This window comes from Aotus nancymaae, unplaced genomic scaffold (assembly GCF_030222135.1).
Source record: "Aotus nancymaae isolate 86718 unplaced genomic scaffold, 86718_ANA_hifiasm-v0.15.2.pri h1tg000016l, whole genome shotgun sequence".
NCBI classification, from domain to species: domain Eukaryota; kingdom Metazoa; phylum Chordata; class Mammalia; order Primates; family Aotidae; genus Aotus; species Aotus nancymaae.
Window position 1 is genome coordinate 65,826,751 of NW_026988428.1, and position 19,745 is coordinate 65,846,495.

General features: G+C 50.1%; 1 protein-coding gene across 2 annotated transcripts; it reads left to right on the top strand.

Moving 5' to 3' along the window:
* Positions 1-10,883: 10,883 nt before the first annotated feature.
* MLF2 (myeloid leukemia factor 2) lies at positions 10,884-16,231 on the top strand. Of its 2 annotated transcripts, none has more exons than XM_012472853.2 (9): positions 10,884-11,047; positions 11,643-11,720; positions 11,941-12,070; positions 12,319-12,354; positions 13,511-13,564; positions 13,968-14,096; positions 14,257-14,416; positions 15,248-15,460; positions 15,687-16,231. In XM_012472853.2, the coding sequence occupies exons 2-8, from the start codon at positions 11,671-11,673 to the stop codon at positions 15,433-15,435; spliced, it is 747 nt and encodes a 248-aa protein (XP_012328276.1). In that variant the 5' UTR covers positions 10,884-11,047; positions 11,643-11,670; the 3' UTR covers positions 15,436-15,460; positions 15,687-16,231. The 2 variants fall into 2 exon arrangements, with proteins under 2 accessions (XP_012328276.1, XP_012328277.1); XM_012472854.2 differs by lacking the exon at positions 10,884-11,047 and adding an exon at positions 11,069-11,104.
* Positions 16,232-19,745: the final 3,514 nt, after the last annotated feature.

A 19,745-nucleotide genomic window follows, 5' to 3' on the forward strand; every position in this document is an offset into this window, starting at 1 on the left:
CCGCCCCCGGGAAGGGAACCCGCTTATAAGGCGGCGCTGCCCGACGGGAGGGGCTTCCCAGGGGTGGGGCAGGCGGGAGCGGGGAGGAGAGGAGAGGGGAGGGGGATGAAAGAGGAGGTTGGAGAGGTGGGGATAGGAGGATGAAAGCGAGGGGAGGGAGAGCGAGAGAGTCGGGAGGGAGGACGAGACCAGGAGGGGGAAATGGAGAGACTGACGGCCGCGGAGAAAGAGTGGGGCGAGGAGGTGGAAAGGGGTGGGGTTCCTGCGGGGAGGCACCTCTCCAAATCCCAACCTACTGACTGCGAATGTAGAGTCTGGCTTTTGGGGGCGGACTGGAGAGGTGGCCAGAATCCTACTGACCCCAAAAAAAGCCCTGGGATTTTGCCAAGGGGTGGGGTGAGGGGAGCAGATGGGAAGGCAGGGCAGGTATTTGAGAAACCAAAAGCTTAAAGAAGATGAAGGGGGTTCGGGCGCTCCTTTCACACCACGCCGAATTTCCCTCTCTCATCCTCCATCCACATTCTCTGGGTGGCCTTGAGGAGGGTTGGGAGTGCGGAAAGGGCGGCCCAACCTTCTCTCCCGCCGGATTGACACTTGTGACCCTTGCCGGGTGCCTCCCTTCCTGGCCCTGTGCTGTGAGGTTGGAGGGGAGTCGGGCCCCCTGGTCTCTGCTCTCTTCCACCTCTCCCCTATCTTCTACCTCTCTTATTCGTCTGTCTCACCTCACTTTCATTCGCCTGGTCCTTCTATTTGCCTTCGTCCGTCCTCCGTCATTTGTACCCAGACCCCTCCCTCACAACCAATTATAACTCGTATTGCTCCCTCATTCTCTCACCTCTTCTCCACTCCTCCCTGACCCTCTTCCGCCCTTTCACCTCTGGTCCCTATCTTTCCCAGACAACCCTGCTCTTGTCTTATCTGAGTCAGGCACCTGGCCCTCTATTCTTGGCTGGCTTTCCTCAACTCCTCTTTCTGTCCTCATTTTTTACATTTTCCGTCCCTTAGCTTTTCTCATTCCTCTGCTGCCATCTTCCTTAGCCTTTCTGGGTTATACTTGTCTCCTTTGCAAATATAATACAGGTCCAGGTCTGGAGTTCCAGCCCCACCCTATTCCAGACGTCCTCAGCTCCTCGCCCTCCATCTCGGTATCTTTGAGTCATTTTGAAAAGCTTGGGATTTCAGAAGGGAACAGGGGCTGGGTTGTGTATTAAAGGTCAGGAGAAGGTAGATGGGGTGGAAGGCTGGGGTTTGGAAAAAGACCTTTGGTGTGCGTGCACTCCCATATTTGTCTGTCATTGTCATTATTCCTCATCTTTTTTATTTTCATTTTATTAATAAAAAACACATTGATGATCGTTATTATTTTGTGTTTGTGTGCTTAAATACACCGTCTTTTGGTCCCTTGGTGTACACGCCTTCCAGTTTATCTTTCTGGCTTTTCTATCAATATTTCACTCTCAGTCTCCTCCAAAATCTTGGGGCCCCACCCAGGATTTTTCCTTGACGGACTCTGTCCATCTTTTCTGAGATCTTTCTATGTCCCTCTCTCACTCTGTTTCTCTGACTCACTGGCTGATGTCTTCAGCGGTCTCTCACCGTCTCCATCTCTGTACTCCTCTTGCTTCATTTATCTCCCTCTCCTCGAGCCTTTGCTACCCGGCCCCTCCCCAGTCTCCCAGTCTCGCTCCCTCCCCATCAGGCTCTTTCCTCTCCCTCCCGCCTTCCTTTCCTCTTCCCTCCACTCCCTCCCAGCCCCGCCTGCTGTCTCGGACACCCTGCTGGGCTCTTACCCTGTTGCCCTGGTAACCGCCCCCCACTCCGGTCACCTCCACTCCCCTCCCCCCCTCCAATCACCGCCACCAACAACCTCCATCCACCTTCCTCCTATTTTTCCTGAGAGCCAATAGAAACCCTGTTGCCAGGTGGAATGCTCATTTGAATCAGCCAATCCAGAAGCCTAACTGCTTGCCCTGCCTTATATGGGGATGTGAGGAGGGCCACTCCCCCCACTCCAGCCCCACAGGGGACCAGCCCCTCCAGTGTCCCTTCTCCCCGCCCTAAAGAGAGGCTGGGACCCTCCCTCTCACCCTTCCATAAGGGGCCTGTCCTCCCACTTCTCTAACTGGGACCACCAGGGTTAGCGTGGGCTGTGGGCCGGACTGTGGGCTGGGCCTCAGGGCTGGGGGTGGGAATGAGGTGTGATTAGGGAAGGGGAGGCGGAGGGAGCCGGGAATTTTGCCCAGGGAGGGGTGTCTGGGAGCAGAGGCAGCTGCAGTGGAAAATTCCAGAGAGATGGAGAGGCAGAGAATGGGACTCCTGCCCCAAAGCCCTAGGGAGTGCCTTGAGAATCTAAGAGCTTGGACACTAGGGTCCGAGGGACCCCAGGGAAAAGATCTAGGAAGTTGGAGGCCTGAATCTAATTACTTTCCTGCGTGGAGGAGGCATCCTTTAGCCTCCTCTCTCTGGTTGGACAACAAAAACCAGTCTTCTGAAGTCCTGGTTTCATGAGAAGGAAGCTGGAAGCGAGACTTGGGATGAATCTGGAGTGAGTGGGATCTGAAAGCCACCTGACAGTCCTAGGGGTTAGCCTCAGATCCTCTGGGGCCAATCGTGTTGAATGCCTGTGTTTGCTCTTTTCCATAGAACTATTTCTGAGGCTTTGTGGAGGCTTGCCTATTCCTAGAATTATCTTACTCTACAGTCCAATTGAGAATTTCTCCCACTAGTTGAATGGGGGAAACGTGCTTTTTACACATTTTCTGCAAGTGGGAAGAAGGTGACCAGGTGAAAACAAGGAAGGCCTGAGTCCCCTGGAAACGATGACTTCTGGCCTGACATCCTAGACATTTACCTTGATACTACGTGTGGGAGGTGTTCAATTCTAGTTATTTCCATCTCATTCTCAGTGAATTCTTCCCCCTCTCCAACTGGATTTTTTTCAGGGTGCCTATTTATCCTATTGCTTAAGGGGTTAAGAAGGCCCAGTTATCATTCAAGGCCTTGAAAGACAGAAACCTGAGAGTTAGGGGACTAACTCCACTCCTCGTTTTACGTTTTTGTCCCCATTCCATTTCCAGTGACCTCATTTTCTATCCGCCATTCCCCCATTTTTCCTTTGCTTTTTTTTTTTTCAATTTAAAACTTTTCAAAATGAAAGTCAGTGAAGAGTTGAGAGGAAATGGACTCCTAGAGGAAGTCCTAAATTTGCCTAACTTCGATCATGTTGTTGTTATTGTTGTTTTGAGATGGAGTCTCGCTCTGTCACCCGGGCTAAAGTGCAGTGGCACAGTCTTGGCTCACTGCAACCTCTGCCTCCTGGGTTCAAGCAATTCTCATGCCTCAGTCTCCCAAACGGCTGGGATTACAGGCATGCGCCACTACACCGGGCTAATTTTGTATTTTTAGTTGAGACGGGGTTTTACTATGTTGGTCATACTGGTCTTAAACTCCTCACCTCAGGTGATCTGCCCACCTCGACCTCCCAAAGTGCTGGGAGTACGGGCGTGAGTCATCACGCCCAGCCAGATCATGTTTATTTTGACTGTGTTACCTCCAAGAGTGTTAGAAAAACAAGGCGAGATCATCTTTCAAGCAGCACTAAGGCACATCCATTGTGCGTCCCATCTCGGTGGGTACTCCTTTTCTGGAATGCCTCCCTGATTCCTCCTGACTTTGCAGACCCTTATCCATTTTTCCCATATGTTTTTCTCCACACCAAACTGCCTTCCTTAGTCTTCCACCCATACTGCTGTTCCTATGGCATAGTATCTACCCCAGGCACAAACAAGAGAGCTCAATAAATCATGTATTTCCTGACCCAGAGCACCATTTTGGATTTACTCTCTCAGCTCTTTCAACCTTCTTCAAGGAGGCTGGGAAAACACAACATGGTGCCTGGATACTGGCTTCCCTCTGTCTGACTTGAGATCTTCCCATAACAACTGATGTCCTGGTTGGAAGTCTCTTTTCTGTTTTTATGTTTTGAACATCACAACCAAAGTTTCTGTGGCCTTCCTGCTTTTCTACATGAGCTTTCTCCCCAGTGAAAAAGAATGGGTTTCACCTTTGTACCTCTCCTTCAGATTCTTTTTTTTTTTTTTTTTTTTTGAGACAGGGTCTCACTCTCACCCAGGCTGGAGCACAATCTCAGGTCACTGCAACCTCTGCCTCCAGGGCCTCAAGTGATCCTCCCACCTCAGCCCCAGTAGCTAGGACTAGAGGTGCCCCACCACACCTGGCTAATTTTTTTTTTTAATTTTTCCTAGAGATGGGGTTTCACCACATTGCTCAGACTGGTCTCGAACTCCTGAGCTGAAAGGATCCACCTGCCTTGGCCTCCATTATAATCATGAACCATGAACCACTGCATGGATCCTTCTTCAGAGTCTTGATTGGCTTTTCTTATTCCCCCTGCCCTCCTTTTGGATCACGGATCACCTTTGCTTTTTTTTTTTTTGAGATGGAATCTTGCTCTGTCACCCAGGCTAGAGTGCAGTGGCACGATCTTGGCTCACTGCAACCTCCACCTCCCAGGTTAAAGTGATTCTCCTGCCTCAGCCTCCCAGGTAGCTGGGATTTCAGGCACCTGCCACTGTGCCTGGCTAATTTTTCTATTTTTAGTAGAGACAGGGTTTCACCACTCTGGCCAGGTTGGTCTCAAACTCCTGACCTCTTGATCCACTTGCCTCGGCCTCCCAAAGTGCTAGGATTACAGGCATAAGCCACCACCCCCGGCCTTGCCTTTGCTTTTATACCTACAATAGTTTGCTATTGCCTGACCCTCCCTGTCCTGCCATCAATTTCTCCCCCATATTCACTCTTCAAAATGTCTTCAGGGGCCCTCAACAAAGTCCAGAAGGAAGGCAACATTTATGGGTACTCTCCAGCTCTGTCCAACAGAATTTTCTGTGATGATGGAAATGTTCTTTATCTGCACTTTCCGATACAGTAGCCACTAGTCCTGTGTGGTTACTGAATCCTTGAAAATATGGCTAGTGCAACTGAGGAACTAAGTTTTTTTAAAATTTTAATTAAATTTAAATATCCACATGTGGCTAGTGGCTGTTGTCCCATATGGGACAGCACCTCTTTACACCTTGCCCCTAAACTGCCTCTTTTTCCACTTTTCCCACCTCTACCACCAGTAATCCTTAAGCAGAAAGTCAGGGAGCAACTCTGCTGTGTTTCAGGTCATCAGGGCCACTGTTGTCATGTATTTTACCATAGGTGTGTGTTTGTTCAGAGTGTTCACATTTCACAGATTAAACAGACTGTGTGGCTGATCCAGGGGATGAGTGAAAATGAAAAGGCAAGGGAAAAATGGAACCAGGAGTAACAGGTAAAGAATTGTTTTGCCCAGAAGGTAAAAGACTGAGGGAAGGAGGACTTAATGACCAGGAGAAGACAATGACGGTGTCCTCTGAATCCTCCCTGGAGACTTCAATTTCAGAGGTCCTGTTCCGTCTTCACCGACTCCCTAAACTATTCCATGTTGTACTGCCATGGGCTTAAGCCCACTGCCAACACACACCTCGGACACACTTTCAACTCTCTGGCACTAGCTTCCCCGGAGCTCCAGAGTCATGATTCCAGTTCCATTCTGTTCAGCTCCCCGCTCGCTCCCCCAACCCCGGCCCCCCCAAGCAGCACGGCTCCTCAAGCCTAACTTGTTCCCACTGAAATTCCCTTGTGTTTCCTCTTTCAGTTAAAGGTACTGTCCTCCACCCATTCATTCCTGCCCAGGGGTCATCCTAGACTCCACCTTTTCTTTCCCTCCCCAGATCCCTCATGCCTGGAGTGCCATCTCTGCTGTCTAATCCCTGCCCTGCCTCTGCTCAGAGGCTCACTCACTGACTTTAAGCTTAAGCTCCTTAGGGTTTTCAATCATGATTTAAGAATTTTTTTTACATCTTCAGCATCTATTTCCATACTTGGAATATTGTAGAAGCTCAAAAATGTTTCCTGAAATGTATAAACTGCCTTTCTACCTAAAATATAAACAGACTGTTGTAATTTCCCCTACAGGACAAATTCTAGAAGCAAATATATGGCCCTTCAAGGTCTGTAGATTTTAACCTCTGTAGCTTTACCTCACACCAGTGCTCCCCTGAAAGTTTTGCTTCAGAAATCTTTTTTTGAGACAGAGTCTCGCCCTGTCACCCAGGCTGGAGTGCAATGGTGCCATCTCAGCTCACTGCAACCTCCGCCTCCCAGGTTCAAGCGATTCTCCTGCCTCAGCCTCCTAAGTAGCTTGGATTACAGGCATGCGTCACCATGCCCAGCTAATTTTTTTTTTTTTTGTATCTTTAGTAGAGACAGGGTTTCACCATGTTGGCCAGGCTAGTCTCGAACTACTGACCTCATGATCCACCCATCTCAGCCTCCCAAAGTGCTGGAATTACAGGTGTGAGCCACTGCCTGCAGCCTGCTTCGGCAAGTTTTTAAACTCTTCCTAGTTCTTCCAAATTGGGCATACCGCTGTGCCTTTGTACTGATTGTGTCTTTCATCCAGAATGTTCTCCAAGGCTTTGCCACCCCCCAAGTTATTCCCTCTCTTATCTGAACCATTCTTGCCCTATTATTTATTTATTTTCGAGACAGGGTCTCAATTTGTCACCCAGGCATTGGTGCTGTCACAGCTCACTACAACTTCAAACTCCGGGTTCAAGCGACCTTCTCACCTCAGCTTCCTGAGTAGCTGAGACTACAGGCATGCCACCACACCCAGCTAATTTTTATTTTTATTTTTGTAGAGACAGTGTCTTGCTATGTTACTCAGGCTTGCCTTTTTAATATTCATCTTTTTTTCTAATCACAGAATTCATCACAGGATTAGAATTGATTCTGTGTTGGCCACCTTCACTAGACTGTTAACCCTCTTGGGCAGAGAGCCTGTCTGACTTGTCTTTTTATTCCCAGCACCTTGCTCTATGACTGGCAGTTAACAGGAGCTCAGTCAATGTGCATTGACCTGAACTACCACATGGTTAGCAGAAACTTCAATCCTTAATGCCCATTATTCACAAGATATACTGTCTTCTTCGGGATGTCTTCTTTTCTTTAATTTTTTTGAGACAGAGTTTTGCTATTGTTACCCAGGCTGGAGTGCAATGACACAATCTCAGCTCACTGCAGCCTCTGCCTCCTGGATTCAAGTGATTCTCCTGCCTCAGTCTCCTGTGTAGCTGGTATTACAAACACCTGCCACCACGCCCGGCTAATTTTTTGTATTTTTAGTAGAGACAGGGTTTCACCATGTTGGTCAGGCTGGTCTCGAACTCCTGACCTCAGGTGATCCACTCGCCTCAGCCTCCCTAAGTGCTGGGATAACAGGCGTGAGCCACCGCACCCGGTCAGGATGTCTTCTTGAAATGATTAAAGAATAATTTGAAACTCCAGTGCTAATGCCAGCTATTACCATTAGCATATCTACCCAAGACAGTCTAACATCCAATATCTTATAGTCAAGCTGGGTATGAAAGTCGCTCATTCCTGTTGTCCACATCTCCTCCTACCTTAGGTGGCTAGCTTCAGGAGATGAGCGTCCAGGTCAGTTATACCGGATAGCCACACAGTCAGGAGTTGCCAACCAGTCACTGCTTTAACATATTTGCAAACCACTCTTTGTACATATTCAGTACCGTACTTGGCAGTGTAAGCAGTGCCCAGGCCAGAAATCCTGGAATCATCCTTGACTCTTCTCTCACACTGCATCCATCCATCAGAAAATCTGCTTGCTCCATCTTCAAAATACATCCAGAATACAACCGACCCCTTCTCATTGCCTCTACCGCTCCTAACCTGCTCTAAGCCACTATCAGGTCTCATCTGGATTATGGCTACAGCATGCTAATAGGGCTTTCCGTTTCTGCCGTTGCCCCTCCCCCAACAGTCTGTCCGCCATACAACAGCCAGAGTGATCCTTTCTTAGGTTTTACAAAGGCTTATAAAGTGCCACATGACCTGGCTTCCTTCTTCCTCTGTGACCCCATCTTTCACCGCTGCTCTTACCTTCTTTCACACGAGTCTAGGCACATTAGCTTCTTTGTTGTTCCTTGACCACACTAAGCATACTTCTGCCTTCCCGCATACTTTAGGGCCTTTGCGCTTGCTACCCCCACCTTTTTTTTTTTTTTCGAGATAGAGTCTCACTCTGTCACCCAGGCTGAAGTACAACGGCGCGATCTCGGCTCATTACAACCTCCGCCTCCCGGATTCAAGCAATTTTCCTGCCTCAGCCTCCTGAGTAGCTGGGATTACAGGCACACTCCACCACACCCAGCTAAAATTTTTGTATTTTGTAGCAGAGACACAGTTTCACCATGTTGGCCAGGCTGGTCTGGAACTCCTGACCTCAAGTGATCGGCCCACCTCCACCTCTCAAAGTGCTGGGATTGCAGGTGTGAGCCACCACACCTGGCCAACAATTTCTTTTTAATCTGGGACAAAACCCAGGTTTTAAGTTTTATTTCATAGTTAGAAGCTAACTATGATTTGAAACCATTCAAAGGTAAACATCGCTGATAGCAGATTTTTTTTTTTTTTTTTTTTTTTTTTGAGACAGAGTTTCACTCTTGGCACCCAGGCTGAAGTGCAATGGCGTGGTCTCAAAAAAAAAAAAAAAAAAAGATAACAGGTAACCAAAAAAGAAAAAGGTGACTAGAAGATTGTATGCCTTAAATTGGTAGAGACTGTGTCTTATACTTTTGTATGTATGCTTAATACAATGTACCTAGGACAGTGCTAGGCCTCATTAAACATTTGTTTTTTATTTTTATTTTTTATTTTTTGGAGATAGAGTCTCACTTTATCCCCCAGGCTGGAGTGCAGTGGTGTGATCTCGGCTCACTGCAACCTCCATCTCCCAGGTTCAAGTGATTCTCCTGCCTCAGCCTCTCAAATGACTGGGATACAGGTGTCTGCTATTTTTTTTTTTTTTTTTTTTTTGAGACAGAGTCTCTGTCACTCAGGCTGGAGTGCAGTGGCGGGATCACCTCACTGCAGCCTCTGCGTCCCAGGTTCAAGCAATTTTCCTGCCTCAGTCTCCTAAGTAGCTGGGATTACATGTGTGTGCCACCACACCCGGCTAATTTTTAGTAGAGACGGGGTTTCACCCTGTTGGTCAGGTTGGTCTTGAACTTCTGACCTCGTGATCCGCCTGCCTCAGCCTCTCAAAGTGCTGGGATTACAGGCGTGAGCCACCGTGGCCAGTCTTAAACATTTGTTGATTGGCTGGACAATAATAACTTGCTTTAGGAGGAGAAGAGGACCAAAAAAAAAAAAAAAAAAAAAAAGTCGATAGGATCTCCTTAGTTAAGTTTCAGTCACAGAACCTTTACTAGGAACAACTCTTTTTCACATGTCAAACTACTTTCGTTTGGGGCAAGAGGATAAGGGGAAGTTGCATGGTGGGATGTCCAGAGATAGAGCGTCTGGAAGATAAAATATTTTACTGTCTCTTCCCCAGAAATAGCAATGAAAAACAAATTTACTTGTATTCTCTGTTTTCCTTTGACTGGCCAGTCTGCCAGCTTATATCTTAATTATCTGTCTCTGCTCCCCGTCTCTATTATTGTTGTTTCCTCTTTCATAATGATCAAGTCCAAAGAAACCTGAGAAGCCCTGTTCCTAGCACATTTTCCTGAGTCACCAGGGACCCCCTTCTTCTCCCCCAGGGAATTATTAGAAACAAGTCTTTCTCCTTGGGTCAGGCTCCACACAGCACTAATATGGCTAATCGCCAGAGTAAAGAACCAGGGAAAGCTGGAGTTTGGATGAGTCTGGTTAAAGTCCATGCTAGACAGTCCAAACCCCTTGACCCCAAGTGGGAGGGCCCTTCTCTCCAGCAGAGCCAGATTTTATGCAAGACATTTAGTATGTCAAAGTATCAGTCTCTAGCCTTGGAGGCAGGTCTCTTAGGTTCCGTTTTAGCTCCTCCCCTGGGTGATCCAGGTTAACTGAGCTCTCCACTCCTTTCTTCCCCAAAACTTTAGACCTTTGACCTAAGAAAGCAAGCAAGAAAGGTCTGTGCAGGACTGGGAGCTCTTGAGGACGCAAGAATTAGAGTAAAAAGAAGGGAAGATTGGCATTAAACTAATAGATTTCAGAACTGTAGCCTTTTCCGGGTCCAACACTTCACAGATGGGTAATGGGGAAGGGTCCAAGTTCCTCTCCAAAGCCAGTTCTCAAGGGCCTCGGGTTCCAGCCTGGCCGAGGAGCGCCATCTGGCGACCAATCCCGCAACCTGGATTCTCTGCCCCATCGAATTTTCTGAAGCCCTAACCAGATCTGGGCTGGAGAGGTTCACCTCTTCCTCTTTGTCACTCCGGGGACTCCGCCCTGCCAGGAACGCTCCTCCTCAAGGGGGGACAGGCCCTAGCGCCTCACCCGCAGGAAAACTGCCCATCCTCCCTCTAGGGTAGAACGCTTCTCCAGTAGTCTGCTTAAAGCGTCCCCCAGGGATCTGCCCCACCTGGTGGCCCACAGAGAGCCTGCCCCTCGTCTTCCAGTTTCCCCTGGAGGAGGGAGAGGGAACGTGCTGCACTTCGCCCCCACGTTCAACCCCCAACCCCATCCCTCCCGAAGAATGGATTCCTCTTCTCCTCCCCCACCCCCGGCCTTATGGGAGCCTCTTCCAGTCCACAGAACCCAAATCCAGGTTACTAAGGAGCTCCCCTTACTCGTGCAAAGGGAACCCCGCCCGGCCTCAGGCTCCACTCCCCTGAGTTTGGCCCCTAGCCCCTGGCCCCGCCGCCCCTAGGACGCGGCCATAGGCTTCTCAACACCCACGCTAGTGGGCGGGGCTCCCACGGCCCGGCCCTGGGTGGGCGGTTGCATGATGACGTCACTTCCGCCCGGGCCTGGCCGAGGTTCTCGCTCCGTAGGCCGAGGCGGGGTACGGAGGTGGCAGCTGTGGGAGGAGGCGGCGCGGGTGGCCGCAGAGCTACAGCTTGGACCAATCCCCGCGTCCCGGGCCGCGACCCTGACCCTGCAGCGCACCGGGAAGCGAAACCGGCCGGATGGGCCGCTGAGCCCAAATCGGGCACTGGTGAGGCTCAGGCAGAGCGGGCAGCCAGGAACGGGAGCGGGCCCGCGGGGCTGCAGGGTCTGGAAGCCGGGGATGCGGGGCCGGGAGAGGAGAGGCTCAGGCCTACCTCTCCTGCTCGCCTGGCGGGGAGGCGGGAGCTGGGGGAGCCGCAGACGGGCGCGGGGGGCATAGTGAGGCCTGCCTGGGGGGCATAGTGAGGCCTGCCTGGGGGAGGCCTGGGTGTAAGGAGGGGGAGGCTGACTGGGGTCATTAATGGGACGGAGGAGCGGCACTTGGGATTCTCATCTAGAACGGTGACGTTGGGGGAGGAGGGGAGAGTATGTACCGGCCAGAGATTTGGGAAGAGGATGACTGAGTGGGGGAGGGAGAAACCCAGAGGCCTGGGAAAATTTTCCATGGCTCTAATTGAGAAAGAGGTTTGAAGAGCTCTTCTCTCCCTAGGGGGTTGTGTGGAACACCTGTAGTAGGGTCTCCCCGGAGTTTAGGGGGTCACTTACAAGGTTTGGGAAAGGCCAGTGCCCTGAGAGTCCTTACACTGAGTGGGTGTGCAAAAGCCTGGCCACCTCCAAGTATCTGAGCCTCCACACCTTTTCAGTGTGGAGCCCCCTGGAGCTGAGATCAGGATGTTCCGCTTCATGAGGGATGTGGAGCCTGAGGATCCCATGTTCCTGATGTGAGTATTCCCTCCCCCTCAAGCTCTCCCACTCCAGGTCTCTGAGCAGTTCAGGCAGACATCTGGGTTCCCATTGCTGGGAATGGTTGGATACCCAGCTCCCACCTAGCAGGAAGTAGGCATTGGTGCCACTGTTGCCCTGTGCGTATTTTTTTGCAGGGTGGTGGAGGGATTGACAGCCTGGTGCTTCTGCCATCCATACTATGTGCTCACTTCACAGGGACCCCTTTGCTATTCACCGTCAGCATATGAGCCGTATGTTGGCAGGTGGCTTTGGATATAGCCCCTTCCTCAGCATCACAGATGGCAACATGCCAGGGACCAGGCCTGCCAGCCGCAGGATGCAGCAGGTAATGGTGCTGAGACACACCTGAGACCCAAAGGTTGGAGGGTGGTTAGGAAAGCACTTTAGTTTTCTTGCCCTGCAGCCAACTGAGCAAGTGAAATGCTCTAGGAGTTGGGGAAGGGATCAGGAAAAAGAGCTTTGTGACTCCCTTTCGAGAGGATGGAAAACAAAAATTGAGGCCATGGGCCTGGTTTGGGATTGTAAGGAGATACGATGAAGTCTCTAATTTCTGTTTCTCATGTGTTCCTATAGACTGGAGCTGTCTCCCCCTTTGGGATGCTGGGAATGGTGAGTCCTCATCTTCCTTTGTCCTTCCATCTCAGACACACTCTCTACCCTTAGATATTATTCCCACATTTGCCTCTTTGGAATAGTTTCATGGGTAACCCCAGAATCTTCTTTTCATGACGTTCACAAAGCTCTGAGCCTTTTGGGTGCTAGGAGCCCTGTGGGTTAAAGATGTTATTTTTATTGTTTATTTTTTTTTTGAGACAGCATCTTGCCCTGTCGCCCAGGCTGAAGTGCAGTGGCATGATCTCAGCTCACTGCAACCTCCGCCTCCCGGGTTCAAGTGATTCTCCTGCCTCAGCCTCCAGAGTAGCTGGGATTACAGGCACGAGCCACCATACCCGGCTAATTTTTGTATTTTTAGTAGAGACAGGGTTTCACCATGTTGGCTGGGCTGGTCTTGAACTCTGACCTCAAGTGATCCGTCTGCCTCAGCCTCCCAAAATGCTGGGATTATAGGCGTGAGTGGTGGGATTACAGGTGTGAGCCACTGCACCTGGTGAAAGGTGTTACTAACTCTTGTTGGGAGGCAGAGATGGGGGATCACTTGAGGTCAGGAGTTTGAGACCAGACTGGCCCACATGGTGAAACCTCGTCTCTACTAAAATTACCAAAAAAGCCAGGCATGGTGGTGCATGCCTGTAGTCCCAGCTACGCTGGAGGCTGAGAATCGCTTGAACCCAGGAGACAGAGGTTGCAGAGAGCTGAGACTTCACCACTGCACACCAGCCTGGGCAACAGAGCCAGAGTCCATCTCAAAAAAAAAAAAGAAAAGATGTTATTAACTCCTGTACTCCTAGAGTTCATACTCATTAGGAAGATGTAATTGTCTAGCAAAATCTGGTCTTTGCCTTATCTCTTTAGTTTAGAATCCATTAACTTTGGCTTGCTTCCTAAAGATGGGGGAATACAGTAGGCAGGAGAAGGAAAATTGGATCAGAGCAGTCATAGAGACTGAGGAGGGGTCAGCAGTTTACTGGAGGAGAAACATGAGTATTCTGGTTCTGTTAAGGGAGAATGAGAAAGACTACTTGCTAGATGTGAAGGAAGACGAGAAAGGAAATGTGCAGCCATGTGGCTCGTGGATTCCTAAACAGAATCAGCTCTGAACACTGACTTTGCTTTCCTGACTCTATTTTCCATCTCTTTCCTCCAGTCGGGTGGCTTCATGGACATGTTTGGGATGATGAACGACATGATTGGTAACATGGTGAGCCTTGCCCCACACCCTTCCCTGGCCTTGCTCTCAGTGATGGCTGACAGCACCTTGAATCCTCTAAGGCAAGAGGGAGACAGTATGCTAGTCAAGGATAAAGTACTGGATAAAGTAATTGAAGCAGAGAGCCTTGGGACCCTGTGTCTGCTGTCATGCCTGCCTGAAGCAGCAGCAGCACTTTTATGTAGCATACAATTAAGTCTCTGTCTCTTCAGGTCCTTCTTGCTTGTGATTGGACTCAGAGGAATTTGGGAGGGTAACGATGAGTCCTGATGTTTTTTCAGTTGTTACATTTTGTAAGAAAGATACAGGCTAGAACAGGGAGTTGAAGGGCGAAATCCCTTCACCAGGGGGGATGCCTCCCCATTCAGCCCTCCCCTACCTACCCTGTCCTTAGGAACACATGACAGCTGGAGGCAATTGCCAGACCTTCTCATCTTCTACTGTCATCTCCTACTCCAATACCGGCGATGGTGCCCCCAAGGTTTACCAAGAGACATCAGAGATGCGCTCGGCACCAGGCGGGGTGAGCCCTCCTATCCTGGAGAATGTGGGATTGAGTGGCATCTACAGAAACCCTGGCTGCTTTTTTCGGATTGGGTTGTGGGTGGTGTGTTTATCCTGAGATGGTGTAGCCAGGGCTTTGGAAGGGGTGGCTGAGTGTGCCATGTTCTGCCTCATCCCAGATCCGGGAGACACGGAGGACTGTTCGGGATTCAGACAGTGGACTGGAACAGATGTCCATCGGGCATCACATCCGGGACAGGGCTCACATCCTCCAGCGCTCCCGAAACCATCGCACGGGGGACCAGGAGGAACGGCAGGACTATATCAACCTGGATGAGAGTGAGCCTTCCCTCTCACTTCCCTACCCTATAAACTGTGCAAAGCTCTGGGTCAGCCCCATATTCTTTTGCTTTCTTTCTTTTTTTTTTTATTTTTTTGAGAGGGAGTCTCACTCTTGTTGCCCAGGTGTCCAGGCTGGAGTGCAATGGCATGATCTCAGCTCAGTGCAACCTCCGCCTCCTGGATTTAAGCAATTCTGCCTCAGCCTTCCGAGTAGCTGGGATTACAGGCGTGCACCACCACGCCCAGCTAATTTCTATATTTTTAGTAGAGACGGGGTTTCACCATGTTGGCCAGGCTGGTCTCAAACTCCTGACCTCAGGTGATCCACCCGCCTCGGCCTCCTAAAGTCCTGGGATTACAGGCATGAGCCACCGCGCCCAGCTGTCAGCCCCATATTCTTACCGCGCTTGGAGTCCGCTCAGCTCAGGGGCTGTGTCAGGTGCTGGCAGTGTCCTCACTGTGAGGGGCTGACTTTGTCCCTGAGGTTCCGTGTTGATAGTGTTACACCCTTCTCCATTTGGATCCGTTTTTTCCTTTCTCCTCTCTTATCTTTTTCGAATCCGCAATTAAGTACCTAGTGTGCACATAGGACTATGAACCTGAAGAATAATCTCATTCTGATTTCTTCCTTCAGTAGACCACCTTAGGCCTACCAGTGGCTTCCCGGGACCGTGTAGAAACCGAACGAGCTAATGGAATTGCCGTCCCACATCCCTGCACACACACTCAGCCTTCGCGGCTTTGGCCGGAGAAGCTGTGGCTGGCTCGCGCATCCGCCTCCAGGAGTGAGGCTGCACGCAGGCCTCATGTCCACTCTGTCCTCTCCAGGTGAGGCCGCAGCGTTTGATGACGAGTGGCGGCGGGAGACGTCCCGATTCCGGCAGCAGCGCCCCCTGGAGTTTCGGCGGCTTGAGTCCTCAGGGGCGGGGGGACGAAGGGCAGAGGGACCTCCCCGCCTGGCCATCCAGGGACCTGAGGACTCCCCTTCCCGACAGTCCCGTCGCTATGACTGGTGAGGGCCCTGGGCCCTCAGCCTCTCTTGTAAGTGTCAGGGTAAGGAGGGCGGGGGTACACCTGCAGATGGTCCTCTGCCATGAGGCCGGCGCAGCCCGGGCTCCCATAGGAGCTGTGTTTGTCTGTACAAGTCTTAGTTGGCTGGAAAGAGAACAATGTTCTCATTGGAATCGGGGATTAAACCCCAACTCCTGGCCCTTACGTAAGTTTTTTCTTCCTTTTGACTTGTGTTCCTCTCTCTTTCCCCCTCCAGGTACAGGCTGAGAGGCTGAGAAATCATCCCTTGAAATAACTTTTTCCTCTCTGAATCCCATCCCCAATTTAATAGTAAATTAACAGGCAAGCCGGCCCCCACCTCTCCCTGGGGGTCTCAGGGAGAACCTTTCACTGCACCCTTTCCCTACTTTTTCCTTTCCTTCTTTAATCCCCTTACCATGATGACTCCGCCTCTGCATCTACTAACTTGATTTTTCATTCTGCCACTCCATCTCCAAATCAAACGCCCTCACCTTTCCCATTCTACTCCTGCCATGCATTGAAGGGTCTTTTGGGGTGAGCTCTGGGTTTAGGGGCCTCCTCCATCCCTCAGCTACCCTGGATCTTTGCCCACCTCTTCCTCAGAGTCCCCATTGAGGGGCTGTAGCCCTGTCCAGGGCTGTGAAAGGAGCAGATTGGTTCCCAACTCTTTCTCCCTCGTCCTGCCCACGCACATCACAAGACTCTTCCCTACACCCTTATTTTTTGATTTGTGCAACTTGTAACTAGGTGTTTATGGAATAAAGGAGAATGGAAAAAAGACCAAGTGGGATGCTGGCTGTACTTTTGATCTTTTCCTGTTCAATTAAACCTTCCTGTCTCCTTTGAGGTTACCCTCTCACTTTTCCTCATTTCCACATGTAGCCTTCATACCTCAGCGTTCAAGCCCACACCGTGGTACGGACAGTGGGACCGTCCGCACTGGCAGGTGCGGGCCATCAGCACTTGGCTGGGCTAGGCTGGGGCGTGAGAACATGAGCACCTGCCTCGCTGGCTCTCCCCTCACATTCTGCTGTCACTTTGCTCTTCAGGGATGTGTCGGGCATCTCTCGTGGGTGCCTGCAGAACTTGCTGCCCCTTGCGCCTTCCACAGAGTTTCTTTCCTGCACTGTGGGTGGAAACACCTTCAGATAACCCTACACAGGCCTTCAGAGGGGAGGAACTCTGGTCAGCAGCGTTCCACAAACCCTTCACCCACAGCAGTTGAGAATTTGAGCCCAGGGAAGGAGGCTAGAGGAGAAAACTAACCTGGAACCTGAGCAGGACTGGAAGGGTATGAGGAGCTCACATTTCTTAAGATGTTCACTCTTGCTTTGCTCAGCCAAATGGGTCACTCTGTTCCTCTTGGGAACTTACTTAATGCTGACAAATATGTAGGAGAGTCTGATAATGGTTTTCTCTTTATAAAAATCTTGAGTTTTCAGTTGGTAAGGACACAAAGACACACCTAGGCTCTGGGTCCTCTCAGGGAAGGGAGGCTCTTCCCCTGTCTCTCAGGGACGAGTAGACTGAAGAGGAGAAGGAGGTTTTAACAAGCAGAGAGATGAAGTTGAGCCAACAACCAGGCACTGGTGTCCTAGCGCAGTGCAGTTACTGCATCTCATTACATAGGCTGGTGAAGATGTATGGCCGGGTCAAGGGAACCCAGTGGTGAAAGAATCCAGGAATCCCAGAAGTCAAACAGGTGTGGGTTATTCACGACCACCTGGGTTCTGAACTGTGGGTGATGGAACTCAGCAACCACAGCCCTCATCGTTTTTTGTTTTTGTTTTTTTTGAGATGGAGTGTTGCTCTGTTGCCCAGGCAGTGGCGTGATATCAGCTCACTGTAACCTCCACCTCCCCAGTTCAAATGATTCTCCTACCTCAGCCTCCCAAGTAGCATACAGGTGTGCACCACCACGTCCAGCTAATTTTTGTATTTTTAGTAGAGATGGGGTTTCACCCTGTTGGCCAGGCTGGTCTCAAACGTCTGGACTCAAGTGATCCACCTGCCTTGCCCTCCCAAAGTGCTGGGATTACAGGCATGAGCTGTTGTGCCCGGCTTCACAGCCTTCATCTTTAAATGAGTCTTGCCCTGTCCAGATAGGTACCTGTCTGCTTCCTCTGGGAAAGGAGTAGTTTTTTTCACTCTCCTGAGAAGGCAGCAAGGTAACCTGGAGTTGAGGGAGCCTCAGTCCTTAGCTTCGCCACTAACAGTCTTGCAGTCTTGGGCAAGTCACTCACCTCCCTGGACCTGAGTTATGTGGGGCCCTTCTAGCCACAAAATCTCAAGCCCAGCCCCTCAACCTGGATTTCAGTTCCGGTGCCCACACATGCAGGTGCAGTCCTGAGTGTGACTGGAGTAGGGCAAGGCTGCCCTGACCTCAGTCCAGGTGAGTCAGTCCAGTGTTTCAGGGACTCCCCCGTTCAGGTCCTGGCCTTCAGGCACGTGAACTGATTTGTACCCCTGCTCCCTGCTGTAGGGTGAGGACCACCCTTCAGCCCATCCCTTATTCCTGGGGCCTCTGACTAGTTCTCAGCAGGGATATGTTGTGGGAAATTAGGTGTCAGCATCAGTAGAGTGAGATACTCAAGAACCAACCCCCTGGCATGTCCTGGCCTGTCTGCCACTGGGGTAAAGGCCACGGGACAGGAAGCAGAACTCTCCAGTGGGACACTGATAGTCTACTTCCGGTCAGCTCTCCATCTGGGCCCAGCCTCACACAACGGCCACACCTGAGCCCCGGTCCAACAGATATCTGAAGGACATGGGCAAATGCCTCAGTTATTTTCTCCACCCCAGAACATTACCGGTCGGAAGTGGCTGACACTGTGTGTGACTAAGCAGAATAACACAAGAGGAGGCAGACAGGCTGCAAACACACAAGCAAGACCTGGCTCTACCACTCAGCTGCACTGTGGGAAAGACAATTCCTCTCTCACAACATCAGTTCCCCACTTTGTAAAATGGACCTTTCTAGGTATTGGTGACTACGGATTCATACCTCAGAACTGTGAGACCTGAGTGAGTGCAGAGAGCATCTGACATGCGCATGGGCTATAAATGACCATTCCACGATCTTATTTCTCCCCGATCACTCTCTCCCTGCCTTGCTCCTTCAGGATTCTCTGGTGGTCCCTCATCCCTTACTCCACCCTCGGGACCCCTAAAATGCTTCCAGACACAGTCTGGATCTCATCCTGCTGGCCTTGAACAGCCCCCAGCCATTCACCCCTCCAGCTCCTGTATCATCTTTCACCCTCTCCAGACCTCAGCCCCACAGATCAACAGGAGAAACAAATGTCTAAGACTACTCACCTCTGCGAACATTGTTTCTTCTTGTGTAGACAGTGTTCTAGATGTCTTTTCTCCATTGTTAATTGGAGATGGAATAAGGACCAATTTGAACAGTTCTTTGTGTGGGTTGATTATTAACAAATAATGTTTTAATCCTATAGTCCCCAACACTTTGTTTACATCTCATTTTTTAGCGTTAATTAAAGTTTGACTTAGTTTTTAATATACGTCTTTCTTATCAAATATTTTATAAATTCTTTGTTGACTTGGAGGTCTTATTCAACTTTTTATCCCCCCTAGTGATTAACATAGTATATTGTACAGAGTAAACATTTAGTTAATGTTACTGAATGAAATTGTTGACTGGTATTTTCAGTTTCTTCTTTTTCCCTTGAGGGAAACAAAGTCCCAGGGGCACGAAGTGATTCCCAAGACTTCTCTCCTCCCCAGCAACCAGTATAGCCAGGTTTCTTTAAAGGGCCTCAGTGTCGGGATTCCTTGATAATGCAGAATATGAGGTATACTGGATTTATTATAACTTAGAGTAGGCCTTAAATTGTGTAGAGTAATGACAGTGTGCAGACCTGTTAACTTTAAAAAAAAAAATTGTGAGGGCCGGGTGTGGTGGCTCACGTCTATAATCCCAGCACTTTGGGAGGCCGAGGCGGGTGGATCACGAGGTCAAGAGATCGAGACCATCCTGGTCAACATGGTGAAACCCCATCTCTACTAAAAATACAAAAAATTAGCTGGGCATGGTGGCACGCGCCTGTAGTCCCAGCTACTCGGGAGGCTGAGGCAGGAGAATTGCTTGAACCTGGGAGGCGGAGGTTGCGGTAAGCCGAGGTCACGCGCCATTGCACTCTAGCCTGGGTGATGAGCGAAACTCCGTCTCAAAAAAAAAAAAAAAAAAAAAAAATTGCGGCTTAAACACTTTTCTTTTTTTAAATATTTTTTTAGAAATAGAGACAGGGTTTTACCATGTTGCCCAGGCTCG

Bases quoted from the DNA above. Each gene is read 5' to 3' on its own strand.
- MLF2 (XM_012472853.2), top strand. From the start codon at position 11,671: ATGTTCCGCTTCATGAGGGATGTGGAGCCTGAGGATCCCATGTTCCTG. The intron at 11,721-11,940 runs GTGAGTATTCCC...CTCACTTCACAG, and splicing joins GAGGATCCCATGTTCCTGAT to GGACCCCTTTGCTATTCACC. The intron at 14,417-15,247 runs GTGAGCCTTCCC...TGTCCTCTCCAG, and splicing joins CTATATCAACCTGGATGAGA to GTGAGGCCGCAGCGTTTGAT.